Here is a 26,145-nt window from a genome sequence, read left to right as displayed (position 1 = left end):
CACAGAATTTTACTTTGTTTTTATAAGTGACAAATGAGGTATTACCACACCTTTACAATGTTTATAGACATTTACACATATCCCCTGTTTCAGAAACAATGAGAGAGGGGCATGAAAGTGAAAGAAAAAGGTGGGAAAAGAAAGGAAAGGTAATGGAGAGAAAGGAAAACCTGAAACTTTTCTATTCAAGTTTCCCCTGCATAGTAAAATAAGTTCCTGGCAATTTGTTTAATACAGAGAAGGAAAGAGCTGCTGCTTCACTTTGAGTTGCACTAGATTCCTTGTCTTTACAGCCAGTATAATAGCTACTTCCTTAAGGTCAAAACCCACCTATGTACATATTGCTAAATTTGTGCTGAAGTGCATGCTACTAAATAGAGGGGTGATCAGAATTCCTCGGGGGCCAGCAGCTCAGCCCTTGTGGTTTCTGAGCAAGTCACACAGACTTGGAGTTTGAAATGCTGAAGTCAGTCCAAGGTGCACCCGTTTCATATTGCTCCCTCTTGTGTTGTAATCTCCTTTGTTTTGTCCTTGTCTGTCTTGTTTGTTTTGGTTCCTTCTCTATCAAATTAATGTTACTGCAGTCATTTCACCATCACCTTCAGACAGCTCACAGCTTAGAATGATCATAGTCGGGTGTCTGCTGACAGGCCCCTATTCTTTCCTCCCCATGAGGAACATGAGATTGAAACTTTGCTTATACCAGCTCACAGTCTGTGAGATAAGGTCTTTCCGAGCCATAAATTCCTGGCTGCCTGGAAGGGACTTCAGGGACTAGAAGTGAGGATGCAGTGTGTCTGGTGTTTTTCCGTGAGGTGTCCCATGCTAGAAAATGACAGGGGAGAACACGTGGCTATTACTTTTAGTTCATATCTGCTTATTTCTTGCCATTATTCCATCTTTCTTTCTCTCAGAGGTACTTGGTTGTTGCTTTTTTGTGTTCTGGTTTCCTACAGGGAGTTAAGACCTGCTAGAGAAAATGAAGCACACAATTCAAGGCCCTGGAAAGCTGAATTACCTCATCATGGAGGGCCATGGGGAGTGTTTTGCTTAGTTATGAGTCAGTTCAAGGGCTCTCCTCAGTATCTTGAAGGGGAAGAGGCCTTCAATAAACCATATTACTTCAAAATGATGACCATAACAAACTCTCCAACTTTCTTTCTTGTCCTTGACAACACAGGATCTGAAGGACTTAACGGCTGCGTTTTCTGTGCATGCCCTTGTAAAGCGGGGGCATGAATGTGCTGAAAGAATATTTAATGCTTCCTTACCATGCTTTTTGCAGGCACTTGGGTAAACCCAGACACAAATCAAATAGTGATTTCTTGCCTACTTTTTAAAATTGTTTTTCATGTAGGATGATTTTCAGTGAATTCTTTGAACTTTCTGTTTATATCTCAAGGGTTTGGTTTTTTTTCTTCTTTCAGTCAAAGAATCCACAAGGTTCACTTTATTTAAAAGGTGTTAAATGGCAAGCTGTTACAAAAAGATAAACCGCTCGTTTTGAAGATAGTAGCTCAGCAGATTTCAAAGGAAGTTTATTTGGGCTGCTGCCACTACGGGCAGGTCTGGTAATACTTAATGGCTAATACAGAGGAGGTCACACATTAGACTAGTGCTGAAATTCTAAGCCACCATCTACTGACCGCTGCAACAGTTTACTTGTAGATATTGCTACCCAGAGGTTTGACTTCTCTTTCAAGTATTTGAGAGAGACAGAGTTTGTTATACATGTTGCTTAGCTGGCCCACGTCTTCAGGGATTTGATGCAGGCTTTCTCAATCTATTTTCAATTGTGTTGATTGTCCTCAATCAAATTTGAAAGTTCAGTAGCAGCATACTAAGGTATTGTCTGCTAGGTGATATTGATCATTGTGCTGCTGGGTTTCACAGTAGCTCATGTATCATTTGGAAGAAACAGTGTCGAAATATATTGCAGAGAAAAGATTTTAGAGTATGACCGTTCTTCTAGATGACTTTCTTTAAGAAGCTGTCAGTTTGCCATTTGTCTTGGCAAGAATACTAAAGCTTCTAGTTAAATGCAGTAAATAACAATTTTGCACTATAACAATAAATTTCAAAAGCTCTTGAGGACAGTAGGCCTGGCCTTTCTCTATAGTTTAGCTGATAGATTGTTTCTTTCTAACTATCTTTTGGAGTTATTTAATAAGGCCGATCTCAACTGACAGTAGCCTTACCTGTCAGTTTTCATAGTCATTCTTTGACTCCTTGGCCCTCTGTCATGATGCTGGTGTCTTGAATCCCTTTGGAGTCTTGGAAAGAGTAAACCATGTTGTCTGGTGACAACAAACAGGCTCAGGCATTATTTTAGCCTTCTCAAGCTGTTGAATCCAAGAGCCTAGTCTTAGATGTTGTTTCATTTCCTGCTTGGTCCTCTTAACAACTGCTTGTGATAGAAAGCTGTAGTCAGGCAAGGTAAGTATTTCAGATAGGAATGTTTAATTGGTGCTTTTAAAATGCTGGCAAAATGGTGAAAATTGTTTTGTGTGAAGTAGATACAGACAGACAGATATCAATATTAAAGTCTCATGCTTTCTATAGCAGACTTCCTCTCTAGTTCTGTTCTCTAATATTTGGACAAAGATTACAATTATTAATATGCTTTCTATGTTATGAGGTATTTTTTCAAGTCAGCATGGAAGAGTTGATTTTTTTTAATGGGTTTTTCTTTTTAGACTGTTGAAACATAGGTGCGTTCAGATTAGTGTTTAATAACCAAAACCTTTTGTTTCCGTTCTGTTACTGCTTTTCAAGGTTCTGTAGAATGCCTGCCAGTGGGAGGTGGGGTGAAAATCCACAAAACAACTTGCGTTTTCCATTGTATTAAGTAGTTCAGACTAAACAATATGTCTTCATAGCTTTCTTAATATTCTAACTCCCTGTTTTCTACCTTAATGCTTTCTTGCAGACAGGGAACGAGAACACCAGAGAGTATCCACGGAATTAAACCCAAAGACTATGAATGGAGTAGAACAGCATGAGTCTCCTCAGGCATCAGTTCAACTCCAGTGTAACCTAGGCAGGCCAAAGTCAAAATCTTCCTCAGTTAAATCACCCAATGCTACAACCCAACTTGAGACAAAGACAGACGATTCAGTCAAAAAAAGAGGTAAATTGGGTCCCTGGTTACTGTGTGCTGAGGTGATCAGACAGTTGAGGCCTCAGGGGGCGGGGGGAAGCACCTATGTGAAGAAGAGATATGTTGGAAAGTGAGAGCAGAATCATACTCAGCATAACAAAAATGAATAGAACAAATTGTAGTCTATTTAACTTTATAGTGAATGAAATTAAAAATAAATAATTTGAATCAATAGTGCTGTTTCAACACTCACTTGCTTTGGAGAATGAATTTGAGCAGCGTGTTTAAAAAACTGAAAAGCACCATGGAAGGACTGCGGAAAAGTTGAATCTTTGGACTTCAGTAGGATAACCAGTTTGCCCTAATGTGGGCAAATAAAATGTTGAATTATTCCTGCTCCCTCATTCAGAAAAACAAAAAACAGATTTCTGACTTTTGTGCAATTTTTGCTTTCTATTTTAGGGCCAAACATTGAAAAATCAGTAAAAGACTTGCAGCGTTGCACTGTTTCTCTAACCAGATACCGTATGATGATTAAAGAGGAAGTGGATAATTCAGTGAAGAAGATTAAAGCTGCTTTTGCAGAATTACACAGCTGGTAGGTAAATCAGCTGGAGAGATCCATCAGTACCACCTGAGAAGAGGGGCTAATGAGGCCACTGGCATTGGTGGGGAGGGGTCACTGATGCCCTGTGTGTTTGCAGCAGTTTGGTTTCATCAAACAAAACCCATGTGGTACCCCCAAGTAATTCTCACCAACCACAAATATATGCATAAGTGTATATTTGCATACATAAAAGGGGACAAAACTACAGTTCTTTGGGAAAAAAAAGCATCTCATTATGTTGTTTGGGTTTTTTTTCCCCCAAGTGATCCATCTTGACTTAATTGTTTTGTATCAAGTTCAGTGGCAGCATATCTGATCTGAAGCTTTTCTAAAAATCCTGTCTATGGGGTTTTCTGAAATCTCTTTACCTTCTTTAAGTCTCTTCTTTCTATACTACTACTTTGATCTTATCTTCTTTGGCAGACAGTCCTTTACTGTCTCTTCATTTCCCATTATCTTTGCTACTTATCCCACCATTCTTTGATTTTTCTTTCCCTCACAGTTTCTTCCCCCATCCATCACTTCATTTCCAGTTCTCATCTCTAATCGTTCTTTGTCTTCATTCTTTTATCTCTTTCTTTTTTCTAATTCTTTTCTATTATAATTTTGGTTATTCCTGATCCTCAGCGATGTCTACGCCCTTTGAAAATTTGTAGCTGAAATAATTGCTGTAGTAGCGAGCTGTATATTTTGAATATACTTGTCATAGAAGAATGTTTTCTAGTTTGAGTTTTACTTGGCCTTTCGTTAAGCATAGATCCTATATAAAACCCATGCATTATACAGCATTGCAGTAAACAAGGAATCGTATTAAAATATACAGGATTTGGTTACAAATCACAGAAAAGTACAAAAACCTTTCACCCTTAATTCATCCATAATATTTGTCAGTATTTTTATGAGCATACTTTGTATTATGAGCATACTACAAAAGTGCTGTAGTATTAGCAGAATTTTAACTCTGGACTTCAGTGGTGCATTCGTTGTCTTCAGTGATGCATCTGAAGTGACTTCTGTGCCACTGGGGCTCCGCTTCTATATAGGCAGAAAGTCGAAGCACTGCTGAGCTGATTAGTGGAAGATTCTGTTGCACTGAGCCAGCAGTGCATCTGGCTGTCTAGCAGAGAGTCTTGTTTCTGTCTCTGTACTCCAATGAACATAGGCTGTGATCATCAGTTGTACTAAACTCTAGTATTGTGAGGAGTGCTCTGGAGCCAGCATAGCGATGGTTGCTTACAAACTAAAGTGCAGTAATTATATTGTAATTATAGAAAAAATAAGTAAAATTCATCAGTCCCCTGCACTTTTTATGGTAGTTCTCAGAGGTCGTTTTATATGGCTTTAGAAAATTTATAAAACATTTGTGGTTTCTATTAGAGAAGGCTGTGACCTTTTCTCTGAGTAAACTCATAGTTTGGTCTCATTTGCTGTGTAGTTCTCACTATAATATTTTTTGTAACAGTGTTAAAAATACATAATGCCCCTTGTATCTAATCTTGTTTCCAGGCAGTCATGATCAATTCGGTCTTTAAACAATAGTCACTCTGGGCATGGAACAGGCTTAAAACCCTATTGTAATCTAAGACTGTGGGGTGAGGTGCTATATTAGTAACTTCAGAACTGAAATTCTTCATTATTCGTGTTTTAACTTGAAAAACACTGAAGTTGCATTGCCTAATCTATAATATGTTCTTTAATAGGTCAGCTTAATACGGGAAACAACAGAATGACCACAAAACAGTGTGTAAATCGAGGTCAACTTTAAATGATGAAAAATAGCCCGGAAGAATTTTGAACATTCTTCATTTTAATTTTTCCTCCTACCAGCTTCAGGGCATAAATTACTGGAATGTAACAGACCTGAATATTCAGGCCTCACAAAGCAATTTCATGCATGTAATATTGCAACATAATATTGCAACAAGGACAGCATAATGTCAGGACATATTTATGAAAATCTCAATGTGGGCTACATTGCTTTTGGCATCTCATAACCTAATGTTTAGGGTTTTTTTCTTCAAATGATTGAAGAGAAAATTTGGTTTAAATACTAAAGTGAATGACTTAACACCTTCTTTGCTAAAATGAATAACAGGTTTGATATATATTACGTGACTTTGTGGCTTAAACTCTGAAAAAGATGGGAAGAGCTGTCTTTAGTATCTCATTTATAAGAAGTTGCTGCCAACTGCTCTATATTAACTGGATTTGAGTAAAAAATCACCAGGGCCAGCGATGCATACAGCTTCAGACCTCATGGAGTCAAAAGATCACATTCCCAGGCTGAACAGTTTAGTTTGTGTTATTTACATGGCAGTTTCCTTGCTTCAGGGTTGGACAAAGCTTCACTAGTGGTAGCAGGAGGATAGGGTAGCTAGGCATGCAGACTCTTGCTTATTTATCACCCTCCTTGGGCATTGGAATTCCGCTGTGGCAGTCAACTTGTTTATCATGGGAAAAAAATTATAGAATCGTAGAAGTGTTTGGGTTGGAAAGGACCTTAAAGATTATCTAGTTCCATCCACAGCTGAACTGTTGTTCCCAGGATGCTATGGAGTGACCAAAATGACAGTGATATCTGGTCGTCTTTGTGAGAGTGATTCCACAGCTTTTTGCAAGTTGTTCTTCCAGTTGCTGCTGGAGTGTGGATTGGTTGAGGTGTAAAACAGATAAACATACAACAGCGGCTAAGTGCTGTCTGTGGTCAGAACTGCAGGGAATGCTTTAATGGGATGAACACAGTAACCAAGATGGGAGCTTAACCGGTTCGTGTTACACACAGCTGTCACCACCCAAGAGGTTTTAGCGAACCTAAATGAAGTCGGAAGCTTTAATCTTGTATTGCAGCTGAATGCTAAGGCACATTACTACTTTGTTGTTGTTCTTTGGTTTTCTTCCTTTGGGAGTAGGATAAAAGATCCTTTTTTTATCCTTCTTTTTGCATTTACTGTCAAGATCAGAATCAAAACTGCATTTGAGGAGGCAGTAATCTTCTGGACTTCCATATAATCTTTTTTTAATCTTTTCATGATTTTACCAATCACAGAAACGATGGAGAAGTGAAAAGATAACGTCATGTATCTTCCTCCTACCTCCAGATAGTATAGCAAACCATGATCATGGAGATAAATGAATAGCATGTGTGGCCTAAGATGTCCTGAAAGCTTCAGCAGAAAAAATCACAAGAACTTTCCCTTTTAAACAGCAGAAACTTCTAAGTGATAGTTATCAGTAGAAGTCCATGTCTCTGTCTTGCTCGGTATTTCACAGCTTGTCCTAACTGATGAAGGGAAATTACTCCTTAATACTCTCAGTCAGCACTGTACTGCAATTTAAAAGTCACCTACCAGTGCATACCACTGTCCCACAATTCAAAAAAGGAGTGGTATAGAGCAGCATGCTGTGGACACTTGTAAATGCTTGGGAAAGAAAATACAAAGCTTGCTTCCAGGTTTAACCGTTTAATGAAATGGGGCCAGAAAAAATCCCATAAAGATGTTTTTTTAATAAAGCTGCAGTGGGCTTACTTTCTCTTTCAGGAGTGTCCCAGTTGGAGTTCCTGCCAACTGGAGTAATTCTCTGAATGCTCAGAACAAGTGATAACAACTTGCTTTTACACAATGCTTTTCATGCCAGAAGTCAGCAGAGCATTTTACAGGCCATGGGCTGGACCACACAAGGCACTTTGCCCTACTCTGTGAGAATTCTTTTGCAGTCTCACATGGATTGTGCTTCTGGTACGATCTGGCACTCTCATCACCCCTGCTCGTGTAGGGCTTTCTGCCACGTTGCTTTCCCCAAGGCTATGAGAGCACAAGGCAGAGCAAGCTGAAGGGCACTGTTTCTCTGATGTGCATCTGAAAATTATGAGGAAGATTCTTCTAACAGTGCTTCTTGAGCCAGTATTTCTCCCCATTGCATCTTGGTTTGGTGTATGGTTCTCAGGAACACTTGTGTGAGTAAGAACATAAGCTGCTCTACTTACTGCTTGATGTAAAACATGTTGGAGCATAGCCATGTCTCACAATAGTGTAGGGCAAGAAAAAGAGTAATACCAAATAGTGCTTAAGTTGCAGGAAAAGGTCAGAAAAGCTAGGTGAACTCTCCTCTCAATAGAGTGAGCTTGAGGCATTTGTTGCCAGGGTTAAAGCCCATGTGATATAATTATGCTCTTGCTTTTCTACCAAGAGACTGAATAATAATCTTTGGGGTAAAAAGAGAGCCCCAGGAATCCGAGTGAAATGTGTAGAGCACAAAAGAAGCCACAGTTCCCCATAACACCTCTTGCCAGAAAATCATTTTCACATACTGGGCATCCACACAGTCATATGGAGCACTAAAAGGAAACATCTGCCACTTGCCCATACAGTCTGCTTCCAACCACAAATGGAAAATAGTCTGTAGAAAATATTAAGGCCAAGTTTAATTACACTGCACACAGAACTGGACCAAAGACAGACAAGCTTCCTCTACTCTTTGCATCTCAAACACATTGGTATGTTTTATAAAGAGCATGAAAACCAACACAGTTGATTTTTTGAATGAACAAAAAGCCCTTGAAAGCTGCACCATAGGCTGGATAAAAAATTGCCTCTGACATAATACTGGGGAAATTGAGTTTGGTAATACTAACAATTTTTAAATCCATTTTAATGTAGTTTTATATTTTTACATGATATTTTAATATGTATTTTTATACATTTAGGGAACAACTGGAAAGCAAGTACTGTATGTTTTGGGAAGATAAAACAGTTTTTCTATTGCTTTCTAGGTTAAAATCAAAGCAAAGGAAGAATGGGGAAAAATGGGTCATTTATAAGAACATAATTGTGTCTGTACTAACTCAGTGCTGGGCGATGAGCAATGCTGCCAGTGCTCACAGGCTCACAGTTGCAGTGAGTGAACACAGTCGTCCCTTTTCTGGGACCCTTACTTGGCAAATGGTAAAAGATGATGGTTTTCTGTTACTCAGAGCCCAGAAACAGTGGCACCAGATGAAGAACTGCCTGTTTGTGTTAGTGATGTGGCAGTATAGAGCATGGGCAGATGTCTGGAAAGGCCAGGACTGGTATTGCTTTACACTGAACAGAGTTCCTGTGCTATTTCTTTGTGTTTCCAGGCAGTTCGCATTAGCTTTCTGCCTCTGTCTGTCAGCTGACCTGTGGTAGTCTTTATGCCTCTGAAGTATGGATTTTCAAATCCTCTCGCAATTTGTTCTGATATTTGTTTGCCTGTCAGTCACGCAATGCAGTCTGTAACCTTGCCAGTGCAGAGAAGGAAAAAATGGTCTCCCAGGCATTTAGGTTTCCTTGAGCACAGGTGGGTTTTCAAGTACCTTCAAAGCCCCTGGACCCTGCTTCTACTGCCTGGGGGTCTGGGAGTCTGATCTAATAGCTCTGGCCTCAGGCTCACTACTGCCTGCAGAGCTGCAGCACTGGGAGAGGGGCTTGTGCTTGCTCTCTTCTCATGACCTCCAGCAGTTTGGGATTACTCTTGCTGTGTATTGGCGGAGAGAACAGACAGAGCTCATGAAATTGGAGGAGTTGGGTTTCAGTGAGATACATCATGTCCCCCTTCTGGCCCCTTTGTCTTTTACAAATACTTGTTTTATCCCTGTGTTTTTTACTACACTTGTGAAGACAGATTACAGAGGTGAAATCCAGAGGTGGATTACGTTGTCTCTTAGCATGTTGTTCGTACTTCGTGGCTTCATGTCTCTCTCTTTCCTCCCAGTCATTCGTAGGTATTTGCTATCCTCAGTAAAACACAAGCACATGTCGTTTTTGGGGTCCTGCAGGTAGATTGTTGCTTTTCATGCATGTCATTGTGGATGTAAAGTGAATATATCCTTTTTGATCTCATCGGACTAAGGAGAAATCTAACTTATTAAACATATGTAGGGAGTAACAGTCTCAACAAATTTCAACAGGTGTTAGCCCAAAGAGCCAGACTCTTACTTTCTTTGTGGCTACTTTCCAGGGTGCTTTTGGGAAAGCTACCTCTCCTCTATAGCAGAAGCCCAAAAAGGACCACAGCCTTCTGCCTTGCCAGAGTGTATTTGGGCTAAAGTATATAAAACCAGTAAGATATTCTGGTACCGCAGTAGTTGTATCAGAACTGAGGGTCAGATAGGAAATAAATACTTATACAAATTTGTGTCAAAATGCGCAGGATGCTATTGAGCCATGGTGCAACTCGCACTCAGTTGTTGAAACTGCCAAATCCAGAGGTGCGATGCCTTCATTTCTAAATAAATAAAATTTGGAAGCATTCTTTCAGGAAAAGGTTGTCCATGTCAGTTTTCAGCTTAAACAAGTATTTATGATCAGGCAATAAACTTCTAACTGTTTGTAAAGAGATCTTAAAAATGCAAAGAAACCTTCCATTACGATGGCTTTGCCAGGCCCCACTGTGCTAGCTCTCTGCTAAACAGAACATTAGTGAAGGTACATAAAGAATAACACAAAATCACTTGAATAACTGAAAGCCTTTCAGTATTTTTACTTCTACCAGATGGTACACTGCAGAGGGAAGGATTTCAGTGAAATTGATTTATTCTGTCTTTTGTTTGTCTCCTTATTGTCAGACTGTATTTGTGGTCAGAATGAAAATTCATGTAATCTGGTTTGCTGTGTAAACATCCTGCGTGTGCTAATACAGTGATCAAATAACTATTTTCAAGCACCATGAACATTAAAATACCGTTGAGCTAATACTGGAAGAATATAATTTCCTGAAACATTGCAAAATATGTAATGTAACAACTGCTATTCCTACAGGTTTATTAATATAAGGAAAACCTGAAGTATCATTTCTCCAGTTACAATATAGCACAGCTGTTCTGTAATCCTATACTATCCTATAAATCCTTTTTAATCCTATAAAACTTGTAGTCACCCATTACAGGTTATCGGGCTTTATACTTACGTTCTCAGCACATCATTATAGCTCCTTATGTTTAAAGTCCAACAGAGTTCTGGTGTTTTGGATTCAGGTGGGTGATTTGTTGTGAAGTACACGGTTTAGTGGTTCTTATCAGTTGTCTTTTCACTCCACCTTTGGGTCAAATATGTTCACGCTAGAAGGGAAATGTGTACAGGAAATAAGGCGTAATACTTAAAAGACCAACACTGATCTTGTCAGGACTATCCCATGAATTTGTATGTAATCTCAGTTCAGATAGAGCAGCGACAGTAACTACTGACATCCCTCAAACTTGCTTAAGTTTGGCAGCAGGTTGTTAACTAGCACAACTTTAAGGAGCTACTGGGGTCTGTTCCAAAGCCCACTAACAGAAAAAGTTGCTGGAGAATAGTGTGTGGTTTGGGGGTTGGTTTGTTTTGAAGCTTAAGCTGGCAGACTCTGGCTGTGTCCCACATATAAGTCCCTAATGAAAAAAAGGACTTGAATTGTACCTCAGTGTTCTGGTGTCTCACCTGCTGAAGCAGACCCCCGAAGGTGACCATGAAAAATAAAAGCTCTTTTGCCCTACCAGATGAAAAGCCCTACTGCAGTTGTTCAGAACGCCACACCTCACTGCTGACTGTGTCTTCCTCAGTCTCCAACATTGATTTCCACTGATAGATAAAGCTGGTTCAGGGCAGAGCAAATCTTATTAAACACCTCAAGGAGAAAATTGGCATTCTGGGGAGTTTAAAAGGGTTTTGAAAGGACTCATTTGAATTACACTCTTAACAATAACTTCTGTGCCATGCAGCCGTGGCTTACCTTTGTGATTTGTGTCAGCATGTGTGCCTCCATGTCAGCTTGGTCTCTTTCTTTCCCCATCTTTCCAGACGCAATAGGTTTATCATTATCAGAAGGAAAAAAGATTCTGGTCATCTGGAACCCTTGTGACTCTCATCAGTAAAGCTATAATTCAGCCAGCCTGGCAATCGAAGCAGCTTTTCTGAAGAGGCACTAATAACTTTACTCATTTTAGTGGGATTTTGAGGTATTGCAGCTGACTGAAAATTTCTTTTTCACTGTGCAAGCACCAAATTTCATGCAGTAAACTAGAGGAAGATTAATTGGTTACCAGTAATGTCAGAACAAATTCAGAATTTGTTCTGAGTGTGAAACTGTGAAATGAGGCAGCTGTCAGCATAATTTACCCCTGTCATTGCTGTGCTGGCAGCTCACTGCAGTTTGGCATTTGCAGCTCTTTTGCCATTGTGTGCTAGTGTGAATTCTGCCAGCCTGCGTAAGTCCAAGGCACGAGTACTGTCCATTTGACCAGGAATACGACACTTACACTCTTGTCTTCAGAATCAGTTCAGCAAAATGAATTCTCAAGAGCTGCTATCTCTACTGCTGCATCTCGTATCTCTACAGCACGAGCACTGGCTGTTCCCTGGTGCCATTTACATGTTGTCTATATTAAGCCTCTGCCTTGCTGTGTTCCTTCAACAAAATTGTCTCCTTCCTGAACCCCGTCTCAAAATTTCATCTGGTTATTAAAATCAAACAGTGCTGAATCCTGTGCTGCAAACTACAGATACTCACCTGCGATGAACAATGATACGATGCTGATAGCTTGAGCTTGGTGCCCGAGTCCTGATCCTGAAAAAGTGAGGGGTGAGAGAAGAACAGAATCAGTTCTTTCAGAAGAGGGGTGTGGCAAAGGCAAACAGAAAAGAAAGAGGTATTTCTTTTCTGGCTTAACCATTGGTCATGGATTATAAGACTTGCTTGATTCAGATCTGTCCTTGAGCCTGGTCAATGGGAGATGGGATTTGAGTCCCGGCATTTACTCCAGTGTGTATTGTAAATGTGTATTATAGATAAAAACCTGAACATCTGTAGCAGAACTGACAAATACAGTACAGCAAGGGATCCTACAGACTGATGATGAGGGTGTGGATTCAGGTACATGCAGAGAGGGAAGTGGTGGAACCAAGTTCTGCAGTTGTCACAGGAGTCTCAAATGGTATTATGGAATATATTCAAGTGCTGATATTGGGAAGGAGAAGAGACAGCTGAAGCCTGATAGAATGTTAGTGCTAAGAATACTCAGAGAAAATTGACAGCGCTATGACCTCTGCAGAACCTCAGCTAAAGAAGCATCTTTGTGATCTTAACCCTGGCTCCTACCATCTGTAGAAGACCCAAGAGAAACAACGTAACTAGAGAGGAAGGAATTAGCAGAATGTTTGCCTTGAGGTGTCTTTAGATCTGAAATGTACTCTGTTCCTTGCTCTGCTAAGTTCGAATCTGGTGATACATGAGTGCAGAAAGTTCTAATAGCATCATCCAGTATCCAGTTCTTCTCCACAGCACAGCAGTGGCTGCAGGCTGTGCACTGGAGTGTACCAGCTTGGTGTAACATGTTGGTATCAAGTGGACACTAAGAAACAAAATGCATTTCCAGGAGGCATTGCTGAGCCAAGCTTTGAGTGATTTTCAATGATAGTCAATGATGAACACTATGATCTGATCATAATCAACCTACTGAGCCTGAGTAGGGCATTATTCCAGAAAATACATTAAAACCAGTTAAACTTCTCATGAATTAAAAAGCTGTTCAGCTTAAGTGGCTCTCTGAGCTTCAAGTGAAAGCAGTAAGATCTTAGCAGGAGCTAGAGATAAGATTTGAATTGTTGATTTTTCCATAGTGTTCTTGTCCTTTCTCGTATATCTGTTAGCATTTAGTTTTCTCTTTGTTTTATCTTTTGCCCTTTTTTTATCCAGTTTTCTAGCTTGCTTTGTTACTTTCATTTGTTCCTAACTTTGCCAAGTTCCTGATGAAGAGTTGATCAGTTTTGCACTGAAGTTCTCTTATGTGACTAGAAAGTAATCAAATTGATTCCTACTCCATTTCCTAAATAATTGACCCTTAAGCAAACTAAGAAGAAAACAGCATTTCCTCATGCTAGTTGGCCTATGACATTTCTAAAGAAATATTAACTTACCCCATTATTCTGTGATAGTAGTTCTTGATTTCCAGGCTGAGAAATGTGCCTATACACTTCCAGATGAGGAATGAGTGTGTTTCTTTCCTTTTGTTTAGAGGGAGTTAATTTTTTCAGCTGGTATAAGTTAGTACAGCTGCATGGTCTTCAGGGAAGGGCAACCTCATGAAGACCTGTCTGTTAAAGAAACTAGTCTTATGTTGACAAAGGCACCAAATACTCCTTTTGTTTTATTCTTCAGTTTTCCCAGTTAGTTTGTATCTACAAGCAAAGTACTCAGGTGCTTGTTCTTCAAATTCATCGGAGTCCTGGCATCTACTACTACAACATCCAAATGCTTTCCTGGAATGTTCATCAGAGACCACACAAAAACCTTAGGAGTGGAAAACCGTCTAGTAACAGATGAGATATAAAATATGATAAATACAGGACTGATGTGTTATCATTCTCATTCTGGTGTTAAAAGTGCCTTTATTTGGCATCAAAATAAGATATTAGGGGCCAAGCAGTTTAGCAAGGGTCTGTTGTTGGAGTGGGCAGAGAGCAGCTGTGGAATGAACTGGGACAAAATACAGTACTGATGAGCTCTGCTGTTGTGAACTGGCTGCTTGTGTAGTTTTCCAGCCAGAAGTTTATGCTTATATAACCTGTGTAGTACACTAGGGAGGTGCTTTTGTGACAAAGATGGCTAAGGAGAAAACACGTAGACTCTCTAAATTTAGGAGAAAGTACTAAAGACCATTAAAATCTTGTATTTGTGTAGAGGGTAGAAACGGGTGAGAACTTAAGACTCATTTCAGCCACCTGCTGTGAAAACCAAGAAACTTTATTATATAATGTAGTTACAAAAGCTAATTGAAAACAGATTAATTCTGAAAAGCTATTGGTATTTAGATTAGCAAGATGGAATCATCACCTGCCTGTTTGGAGTCCAAGCTTAATGCCTATACCTGGAGAATGTTGAGGGCCAACTGGGACAAGTGTGTCCTTTCAGTCCTTAACTGGTTTGCTCTACAATAGAAAACCCTGATGGTTTATTTCCTCTGGTGCGTAGGTCAAACTAAATTGATCAGGCAGTCCAAAACAATGGTTTTAGTGTTGTTTATATGTATGAAACAGAAAAATGTGCTATGCTCGGTTTTATTGTATTGCTGCATGCTTTGCCATCGCCCAACCTGCTTCTGTCCCTCTTGTTGGCTATTGGGAGGCAAGGTAAAGGTAGTAGCCTCTCCTCCTCCAAGTGTCATGGTTGATTGGTAAAACCCAAGGGTAAAACTTTGCAGAACTTCTGTTGCAAACCTCCTGTACGAGCTTGGTTAATTTCTGGGAAGATTTCAAGGAAAATTGCATGGCACTCAAAGATATTCTGGCTGGTTAATTTCTGGTTAAGTCAGCTGCCATGTGTTTGCCACACTGCAGGCTCCCTAATCTTTCCCTGGTTTAGTTAACCCATCAGTCCTTCTCCCTTCTGTAAGTCTTCTATCTTTGATTTCTGCACACTGAACTCTATAGGATCCTTCTTTCTTTCCTAAGGACATTCTGGACAAATGTTTTGTTCTTGAGTTTTCTGTAATGTCTTCCTTCTGATGAAAGCTAGTTCAAATACAACTCAGTGTCTTCACTGGGTACAAAAGCTTATGTTTAAGGATTATTTTAGTGCAAGGGTTGAGAACTCCACTCTTCCCTTGAGTGTGTGCCTGGCATTTACTCCTGATATTTGACCTACTTTTTGTGATTTTCCCCCAGCTGCCTGAGTTTACTCACTTATGCAAACATAAACATTAGCATTGGTGGTGTTTATTAAACGTGAACATGACTAAGAATAACCCAGTGAGGGGAAAATGGAGTGGCACACCAGAGCACTCTCCACTGGAGCGCATTCTGCAGTGGTGCTGTTTCATTGAACAATGTCTCTGGGTTGATGATGTGAACAGTTTACCAGACCTGCTGTCTGCTCTCAGTAGACCCAACTGATCACTTAATACTTTGATAGCTTAAAAGCACTATGAGTGCTTGCACACTAGACATTTGTGAAAGGAGAGTCACAAGAGACCTTGGGGAAAGCCAGGTAAAAGTGGAACCTCACCTTCCCAGTCCTGGAGAGAATTGCGGGTGGGGGCATGAAAACTGATCTCCATTATGGAGCCATATTAATGCTTATTTACATCACAATTTTCTTGTTACCCTGTCATATTTTGCAAGAATATCTCTGTTTAAGGAAGAGAAGAACTTCCTTCCACACAGCTCTCACTTTGTTTTGTTCTTAATATTGTGCCAAGAGTTAAGATGGATAAACCTGGGTGGATATTCTGCAATGGAATATCTAGCTTAATTAGGAAACAGGCTGTTTAGTCATTTGAGAACTGCTGTGCCCAGGTAAAGCCAAGTGACTTCCACATCAGAGCAGACACATGGAGAGGCCAGTGAGATGGTTATGTAAATCAGCATACACTGATGATCACTAATTTCTTGTAGCCAGCTTGCCTAGCTGTTTCTTCAGTTTTCATTAAGTCATATTAACTTCAAAACTGCCCATAACTAAGGTCTGAAGACTTTGTGTAGTTATGTCTTTTGATACTGATGGAGTTCTAGCATGGATTAAATTATGGGTTTTTTGTTTTTTTTTTTTTCATTTTCTAGCATCGTAGACAAAGAAGTGTCATTAATGGCAGAAATTGATAAAGTTAAAGAAGAAGCCAGTAAGTATACACAGGGAACTTTTGGTATAGTCATGGAAACATTTGTTTTGTTTGGCAGAAAATTGCACAGTCTGTAAGTTTGGTTAGCAGCTTTCCAGTGTCTTTCATATAAGGATTGTGCATCAAAATTTCAGGATTATGAAATTAAGATAAATCAAAGGTTCATCTGAAGTTAGATTTAAATTATTTATTATTATTGACTGCTCCTTTTTTTCCTATTGTTTGTCAATTACTTTGTTTCTATGTCTTAATCACTGTTTGTTTCCTTATATTAGATATATGAGTTAGAATACTGAAACCTACTAGAGAGTAAGTTACTGTGTGACCTTGCATAGCTTTAAGGGATAGTCATCAAGCATATGTATTAGAACAACAAATAAAAATTAAACCCCCAGATGTTTACTGGAGCCTGTTTTCTTAACTGTCTGTGGGAGTTGATCTGATTCTTGGCTTTCCTCGTCTCTGATTTTTGCACAGGTAAGATATATTTTGGTTTGTGGGAGGAAAAAAGAAAGAAAAGGCAAGATGAGCCATGTGTCAGAATACCACAAGATTTGGCTTACGCTCCATCTGAGACATGGTATTTGTGGCCCTGTAATCCAGGGGATGTGTTTCAATAGAGAGTACTAAGCAAGAAACCAAAGACTAACTGAAGTATTATTAGAATGATACCTTGCCTGGCAGATGAAAATATCACTGATGTGTATGCATACAATCCTTTTATTGATTTGTGAATTTAAGGCCCTTCCAAGGAGGATGAAAAATACATGTAACATTCTTGAATGCTTCATTTGCGTTTAGACCTCTCACTTAGCTCACAAATGTATACTAGTTAAATATTTATTTAAAAAACATCTAAATCTGCCATTGCTAGGCAAGTGTCTTGCAATTGTGTATGTGTGGAAGCTAAATGGTACAAGATTGCCAATAGTTTCAGTTTGGAATTTTGTATTCTAACTTTTCTAGTACTAACAATAAATAGATGTGGATTTAGAGGTCTCTGTTATTCTCGGGAGAAGTCGTGGATGGAAATATACCAGCAGCATTTTGGTTATGTGCAGAGAACAGATAGCCCTAATCAGCTACAGAGCATCTGCTCACTCCCAGGAAAACCAGTGGTAAAATTCCCATTAATATCAGCAGACATGAATTTAATCCCTAACTGCATGAACAAACACGCTCTGGAAATCCACTGACCTGGGCTGATGGTATCCTAGAGCCCCTTCATTAATTTTGGCCAGGTATAATAGTAGTTTTTGTGGAAAGTAAACCTAATTCGTATCTAGAATCAGGCATGTGAAGTGCTGTGTTTGCACATGGCAGGTTCTGTTTCCCTGCTTTCATGCCAACTCCACATGTGACACTGGATGGCCCCTGTACCTGTCTAACAGTGTAGTTTCTGCTGTCTCAAGATTTGTAGGCTTATAAAGTGCCTTCACAACCTTAGGCAGAAAGTTGTTTTAGGACTGTAATATGCTAACTGAGATTTACATTATTGTTTATTTTCACATCTCTTTGCTGCACTGGAGGACTGTTTTACAGTGGGTAATATTATTCTTACTGTCAATGCTAGGAAAATTCCAAACATGATAATTTCAGGGTTTTTTAGAAAATGGGTATTTGACTGACATCTCATGTGGAGATAAGTGCCAGTATGAAATGACATGGTATGGTTTGGGCAGTCACTTCAGCAAAGGGGATGCTGACCTTGGGGGGAAACAATATTAGCATTATCTAAAATAAGCAATAAAGCAAAATTAATGAACAGGGGAAAACAGCTAACAATAAACTGTTCTTTTAATCTGATAAAAGTTTCTCAGACTTGTAGACTGTATTCCACAAAATGAAGTTAAAGGATCAGCTAGAGACATAGATACACACCTGTTGGTAGCATAAGTAACAACATAGGGACAGATTTATCAACAGGGCTAAAGGAACTATAGCCACCCTCTGCCTTCCCTGCCTTGTGAGACACACGCTTCTCTATCGTACGGTTTGGTTGCTCGCACACAGCTGTACAGCCACAGCTTTGTCTCCCTGTGCCTGCACTAGAATAGGTTGCCCATAGAGGTGGTAGATGCCCCATCCCAGGAAACATTCAAGGCCAGGCTGGATGTGGTTCTGAGCAACATTATCTAGTTGGAATATGTCCCTGGTTATTGCAGAGGGGTTGGACTACGTGACCTCTGAAGATCCCTTCCAACCCAAACTATTAATGATTCTATGATACTTTCAAAAGAAGGTGATTAAGTAAATGCTAATGGGTTGAGAAACAAACTCTCTCTGAAATATCATTATTTCTCACCTAAAAAAATGGCATTATGAAGTATGAGCTAGTAAGGTGACTTTCTAAGTCTGCTCTGGAAATCTGTGGCAAAAGAAGGCAAAGAATCCAGGGTCTCCACAGCTGTAACGGAGTCTGTGGTCTCAGGGTAGTTTACAACAACTACCACTTACCCTGGCTATAGGCGTAAGCTCTAGACAAAAGACTGTTTGTTATTATTTTACCTTTAGATGCTGTCTTTTCTCTCTGCCATAAGTACTGATCCCAGCAGCCTTCAAAAAAATCAGTTGTTGCTTTTACATTAAGTCACCATGTAGGTAATAGAGTTTGCATATATTAAATTTTCCGCAAAAATTGTAATGTCATATTATCCTGCATGTAAGTAGACTGTTGCTTTGTGGTTTGTGATTTATCTTTTCCTAAAGAACACAACTATTCACCCTTTCCTTATACAAAATACACAGGATAGGAAGTAGTGAATATTTAGTATTTTTCATAGAGACTGTTGGCCTTTGCAATACTGCTTTGCTGTTGAAACAGCAACTGTGTATACTCTGTACTTAAAAGCAAAATTGCAATGCAGGTGATTTTCAAGTCAGCTATATATGAGCAGACTTTTTTCAGAGGAACTGAAGTGCCCCTGTGTAAATAAATACAGCGTGTCTTCAGAAACAGGCTGTTGACTCAAGGTAATGCTGCTTTCCATGTCTCCATGGAAGGCTCCTTGATCTCATGCTTAAAAATAAAGCACTGCAAATCTCAAAACGACGTGTCTCTGCCCTGTTTGTCTAAACGTTGAAAGATTGGTTTTACTTTGATTTTCTGAGAACTATCCCATTTCCAGATCTTTTTTTACCATCAGGCAGTTCAGTTAAATATGCTGATTGACTTAATCTGTGCAAGCAGCATATTGGAAGTCCAGTTGAAGTCAGAGATCGGAGATGTGTATTTTCATTTCACTTGTGATGTACAGTGTTAATGCCCAAAGAGTAATGAATTACAGTGCACTTTACCTTCCTGGCATTAATTATTGACTCTTGGTATTTGGCAGTGGAAATCCTGACTGCTCGGCAGAAGAAAGCTGAGGAGCTGAAGAGACTGACAGACCTAGCCAGTCAGATGGCTGAAGCACAACTGTCTGAACTCAGGGCTGAAATTAAGGTCAGGCATTGACTTCTGCTTGGGTATTTCTTCACATAAATGCCAAGAAAGAGCTGTCATGTTGACATGCCCATGCTATTCATTCCTGCTATGGGCCAAAGGGTAACTAGTGAGTAACTAGTGTTACATGGGGAAAGCATAGCTTCTTAAAGCAGCATAGCACCTGTGAGCAGTGTACAGCCACTATCAGAGAAATGTAAGCTATCCCTTCGTAAGTGTAGCAGTGGAGAGTTTTGCTGTTTGTGTATCATTTCTCAGACTCAGTTAACAAGTAAACGTGTTAGCATCAGCTTCAGTGATCAAACACATATACTCCATTGAAATGACCCACTTCCCAAGTGTGGGAGTGATCCACCCATCATTGGGCTATGAGACATGTAATTTGGTAAGGATGGGAAAATACTTGGTTCTGCAAAGAGATCCTGCGTACTGGGCAGGGTCAAGAGATTGCTGAGCCTTGAAGTGAACTTAAGATAGAATTTAGGCAATCCCAAACACAAATACAGGCTGAATGGAGATGGGATTGAGAACAGCCCTGAGAAGTACTTGGGAGTGTTGGTTGACAAAAAGCTCAACATAACCTGGCAGTGTGCACTTGCAGCCCAGAAACCAACCATGTCCCAGGCTGCATCAAAAGGGGCGTGACCAGCAAATCAAAGGAAATGATCCTGCCCCTCTACTCTGCCCTTATGAGACACAATCTGGAGTACTACATCCAGCTTTTGGGGCCCCCAACACAAGAGGGACATGGGTCTGCTCAAGCGAGTCTGGAGGGGGCCACGAAGATGATCTGAGGGCTGGAGCACATCGTCTGTGGAGACAGGCTGAGAGAGCTGGGCTTCAGCCTGGAGAAAGCTCAGGGGAGACCTGACAGCAGCCTTCCAATAGCTAAAGGGGGCCTACAACAAATCTAGAGGGGACTTCTTACAAGGGCATGTAGGAATAAGATGAGGGGGAATGGCTTTAAGCTGACAGAGGGTAGGTTTAGATTAGATATTAGGAAGCCCTTTATTGTGAGGGTGGTGAGGCATGGGGACAGGTTGCTGAGAGAAGTTGTGGCTGCCCCATCCCTGGAACTGTTCAAGGCCAGGCTGGACATGGGTTTGAGCAACTTGGTGTAGTGGAAGGTATCTGTGGAGATGGCAGGCAGATTGGACTAGATGATCTTTTAAGGTCCTTTCCAGCCCAAAGCATTCTATGATTCTATGATTGGTTTTCTATACCATCCATGTAGTCTTGCTCAGAATGCAAATCACTGTTAACTTGTCTGTATTTTTGCAGCACTTTGTGAGTGAACGGAAATACGATGAAGAGTTGGGCAGGTCTGCACGATTTTCCTGTGATACAGAACAGCTGAAGACCCAAATTCAGCTCTGTGGAGAGAGTAAGTGCTGGTGATTTCTCCCACCAAAGTTCTCACAAGATAGTGTTCCACATACCTGTTCAGGAAATGCTGGCAGAAATAACGGCATGTGCACTGCCAGTGTGTGTGTGCAGCAAGCCTGACATGAATGGTGTGTCTGGATGCAGCAATCTTGCTGATAATTCGCAAGTCAAGTTTTCAGAATGCAATATGTTACACTCACTTTACATGTGCTGCACAGTCAGTCCATCTGCATGTGCACAGTGCCCTCTTTGTCAGAGATTTCTAGGCATTACTCGGAAGGAAAACAGTTTCAGGAAGAGAGATAATGTTTTCAAGCAGTTACTAGAAATAGAAAAAAGATAGAATATCCCACAGTCTGCCAGTGGTCCTGTGAGTGCACAGCTGCAGAACTGTCGACTTGAGGCATAACCAGTGTAACTCATTAGACTGTTAGTATTACTTTTGCAGAACACTTTGAAGATGCATCTAACCCCGTATCCTGTCCCTCATTGAAGCCAGTGACTCAGGATGTGTCAAAGGAAGGCATAAGCTTCCCAGTAATATATCTGATTGTTCACAGTCACTTCATAGACCCTTATATCATACCCTGAAGCTTAAGAGATTGAAAATTCTACCAAGGTTATCCTGCGTAATATAACCACAGCTGCTGTTGATACAGCCATGGATGATTTTTTTTTAACTCGCTGAACTATTTTCCTAAATAACCTCCAGCTGCAGTTAATTCTGCAAGTTAATTATTTATACTTCATTTCAGTAAAGCATTACATAAGCATAGTTTGCAGACCTGTTGAAATCAGGTCAGTAAAGTCAAAAGAACAGCTATTGCAGGGAAGCAGTGCAGTCTTACAGATGACTGATAGTGCACTGGCCTTCTGAAGAATTTAACTGTAATCTGCTCTTTGTGACCTTAGATAAGCAACTCATGCTGTTGGCATGTCTTTGATAAGAGCTGCTTGGTGCAAAGCATGTTTCGGTTTGGAGCATCACACAATGAGGCCTATGCCCAATGGTGGGATGTACCCTTTCTTTTTACATCTTTTCTGTTAAAGTACATTTTTATGACAAGCACCTGAGTTTTTTTAAGTGGGTTTCCATGTGCAGCAGTCTGGTTTAGACAGGAGACAGGAGTAGTATTCAGTGACATCTGCCCTCACTGAAATTAGGACAGAAAGCTCAGTTCTTTGTGCAGATTGTTGCATTGTTTTTCTGAAGAGGACACCTAGTGGGAGAAATAGCTGATGCTGATGTAAGTAAGAACCTCAAAAAACCTAACAGATGATGTCAGTAGCTAAAATTATTCCACATCTTTTTTTTTTCTCTGTACTAAAAGGGGAAAAATAGAAGTACCTTTTAGATAGAACGAGAGTTGTCTCAGTGAAGTGAGCCTCTGGTTTGTCATCTGTGCCACAAGGAAATGGGAAAATTCCATAATCAGAAAAATCAGAACAGCAAATTAAGATCAAGAACCTACTTCAGTATCCTCAGAGTCCTCTTTGAGACTGCTTAGGGACCATTGCACAGAAGCAGGCAGCTTGGAAGAGCTTGTGGAAAGGCAGAGAGGTAGTATTTGACGTGCTTCACATCCAGACATGGAAGTGGCTAAAAAAACAGGCAGTCTCAAAATACTAAGAATTGGGAAGCAGGAATGTACAGAGCAGAGGTGAGCAATACTGGTTCCTGATGGTGCTTACATTGCTTTCAGTTCCAGTTTGTATAGATATACATGGTTCAGAAGAACCTTTGTTAACCACCTCCTTGAGAGGAATGAGCCTAATTCCAACACTAGTTATCTGGCTTACTTCATTATTTAAAGTAAGGCTGAAACAGTACTACCAAAATAAACTGTAAGCAGGGTAAGAATAGAGCCTTGTGTTTAGATGTTGATATTTAACTGATAATATGGAATTCTTGGGTTTTTTATAGTTTCCCATCCAAAGAACAACTATTCCTCAAGAACACCATGTAGTTCGGTGCTGTCTTCAATGACCTCGCATGCAACAACTGGCAAGCAGAATGCGCACACCCGGAAGTTCTCTAGTAATGCCAAGAACTCTGATAATAAATCAGCCAGCCCTAAAGTACAAAGTCATCTTTCTCCCAATCCTACAGAAGCTGCTTCCCAAGGAATCCCAGCAAATAAGCAGGTAAGAAACAAGTTATGAACTAAACCAAATTATTCTTAAAAAATCAGAAAATAGGCAGCATTGACAGTTGTTAATACAAAATCAAATACTGGCTTGCAGTTTGTATATTTAATGCCTAATTTTTGAAAATATGGAAGTATGTATTTTCCAGCTTCACTTTCAATGCAATGTGAACACACAAGGTGGAAATACCAGAAATGCCATAGCAGCAAAGACCACTGTTTGGTTTTCAGAAGTGACTCGTAGCAGTTAATAAGTGAAAAAGAAAACCCATCCGTAATACTTGCTAATTGCCCTGTGTGCTACGATGGAGAAACATTTATTCCTGAAGCTTGACAAATGTTAAAGCATGATTATTAGATAGGCTTCAAAACTGGAATCCTGCCAGCTTTAAAAGCATGTTACTTCAGAAGCTTTAGAATACAGCTTTTAATACAGCTATTGTGGTATACTGGTACCTGTTTCATTATAAGAGCACCTTAGAATGTCCTTGTACTGTTGTGCTTAGGTAAAGCTGCCACTGAAGTGTCTCTGAATTTTATCCCAGTAAGGATTTTAGGCTCAAGTAGGTGCTTGAAGGGAATCATAGGAGCATTACATAATGTCAGTGCATGTATGGAATCAGCTGCCTTTGCAGTCATGCAAGTAAAGCAATTCAGCCACTCCCACTAAGGATCAAATCTTCCTCTGAGCAAGGTACCACAATGAACATCTCTCCCACCATGTGGATTTTTAACTTGACTTTAATTTACATATGAATTTCTGTTCTTCCTGCTTACTGTAGTTTTTACACAATACTAGCAGAGGTATTTTTGTGGTTTTGGAAAAAAACAGCATTAAGTTCTTCAATGCTTCTTAGCTGCTTGCTGTTGAGATGTCCAGTATTTCATTCCCTTCTCTGTATTCTCTTGAATCATGGCAGATTTTAATTTGGCATCAGTAGTGAACCTGCCATCTATATTTCCAGGCTACTCAGAGGTAGCATGTTACTCACAGTTCAGTTTTCAAGTGTTATAAATAGAGAGCTCTACCAACAATTGAAACCGTATAGTGTTTTCCTCTCTCCTAGTTATGCTGTAGATTTTATTCTGCAATTTTTGGTAACTCTGATTGCTGTATTTCTTGTCCTGTTGGAAAGACTCAGATAATATAAAAGTTATCAATTTCTTTCTTGGTAGAATGGGCCTTCTAGCCAGAGACGAAGATTCAACCCACAGCACCAAAACATCCGGCTCAATGGATCTCTTAAGTCACAAGGTGCCAGTAATGAGGCAGATCAAAATAATATAAAGAGTGGTTCCAGGTCTGAACACAGAAGACAGCAGCATAACACCTTCAGATCAAAAAACAAAGGAGCTATGAAAAATCAAGAGCAGTCTACAACTACAAGGACCACAGAGAATCCAACACATTCAGAAAAGACCCGACGAAAGCATCATACACCAGACACCGCAGATCACAGGCCTTTCCAAGGCAGTGTTGGCAGGGTGTCTCAATGCAATTTATGTCCTGCGAGGATGGAGGTCTCTACTGATAACACTGTTCTTTCAGTTCCAGCTGTGACTTTGGTGGCTTAAAATGTTACCGTGATGGCAGGCAGAGAAATCTAATCTCTCCATTTTAGTTTCTTGCTCAAGTTGCCTGTTGGTGAGGAAGATAAGTCAGAATATAATCATTTAAAATCTGTTGCTGCTTAAAACTTGTTGGTATTTTTATTATTTACTAATTATCAAAATTAATTCATACTTTCAGGGCTTTCCCCAATATGTTCACAGTTATTTTCTCATGACAGTACAGAATCTTATCAAAGCAGCATTTACTACTTAGAAAAATGAAATCTAGATTGGAGAAATAAATTGATAATTAAATTCATAATAGTGAAAACCTGTTGTAGATACGTGGTTATACCAGTCAACATTATTGGGTTTTAGAGAAGCCAGTGTTAGAAGGATCCCAGGAAGTCTGTCTGCTGTGGTCTGCAATGAAATCAGATAATCTTGTAGAATTTTTCAGCAAATCTCTATACACCTCTTTCTTTCTGTGCGTGTATACACGTACATGCATGCACACTGTATACACAGAGTATTGGTATATACGAGAACATTTGAAAAAGCACTACATTTGATTTTAGCTTATTATTCCATAATCTGAGATCTTTAAATTCAAGTATAAATTGTATTAAATGTCTTACATATTGGTATTTTTCATTGACAAACTATTTTTATGAGGCTGAGGAAAATCACTCATTTCTTGAGTTTGGAATGTATATAGTCATGGCTATTCAGATGCACAACCCTGTTTTCCATCCTTATCAGCCACTTTTCTATGACTAGTTGGATTTATTTTTTTGCATATGAAAGCTGCAGGTCTTCTAGACTTGAATCCGAATTATTTTTCTATATTTTTGCTGTAGGAACCATCTGTCCATAACGAGAGCTATGACTAATAAATTTGTTACAGCAACATGCACCAGAATGTGGAGGTACATATTTGAGCAGATGCTACATCCGTCTGAGTTTTTTATTGAAATAAAAATCTTACTTAGTCTTAATGTTCTGATTCTGTATTTCAGAAAACCTGTTTCTTCAGAAAATTAAAATCTTCTTTCTAAAATGCTTTGGTGTTTGCTGCTTTGCAGTGTCTAACCTTTGTGATCTCATTCAAACGGTATTTGATTAATACAACTGGTATCAGTGAGAGGCTTTCAGATGAGTTTGGATTAAGACCAGGCTTTTGCTTTTAGCTACATTCTAGTACCTCAAGTGCATGGAACAGAACCCTCACATGAGAGCCGCTCCATCCTGGACATACTTCTAATACAAGTTATTATTTAACACAGTAAGGTGCCAGAA

General features: G+C 39.7%; 1 protein-coding gene across 4 annotated transcripts in view; it reads left to right on the top strand.

Moving 5' to 3' along the window:
* The window catches only part of SPATS2L (spermatogenesis associated serine rich 2 like), an 84,103-nt gene extending 58,194 nt beyond the window's left edge, over positions 1-25,909 (top strand). For all 4 annotated transcript variants that reach the window (XM_061456660.1, XM_061456651.1, XM_061456640.1 and 1 more), the window contains 7 exons: positions 2,930-3,130; positions 3,563-3,698; positions 16,259-16,317; positions 19,653-19,762; positions 21,044-21,146; positions 23,073-23,293; positions 24,472-25,909. In XM_061456660.1, coding sequence (XP_061312644.1) covers positions 2,930-3,130; positions 3,563-3,698; positions 16,259-16,317; positions 19,653-19,762; positions 21,044-21,146; positions 23,073-23,293; positions 24,472-24,870 — 1,229 coding nt within the window. In that variant the 3' untranslated portion in view covers positions 24,871-25,909. The remainder of the gene's footprint in view (positions 1-2,929; positions 3,131-3,562; positions 3,699-16,258; positions 16,318-19,652; positions 19,763-21,043; positions 21,147-23,072; positions 23,294-24,471) is intronic.
* Positions 25,910-26,145: the final 236 nt, after the last annotated feature.

Source organism: Pezoporus flaviventris, unplaced genomic scaffold (genome assembly GCF_033815535.1).
Source record: "Pezoporus flaviventris isolate CSIRO_AGI_PZ_B2104156 unplaced genomic scaffold, CSIRO_AGI_Pfla_v1 ptg000001l, whole genome shotgun sequence".
NCBI classification, from domain to species: domain Eukaryota; kingdom Metazoa; phylum Chordata; class Aves; order Psittaciformes; family Psittacidae; genus Pezoporus; species Pezoporus flaviventris.
This window is presented reverse-complemented; position numbering and strand designations above follow the sequence as displayed.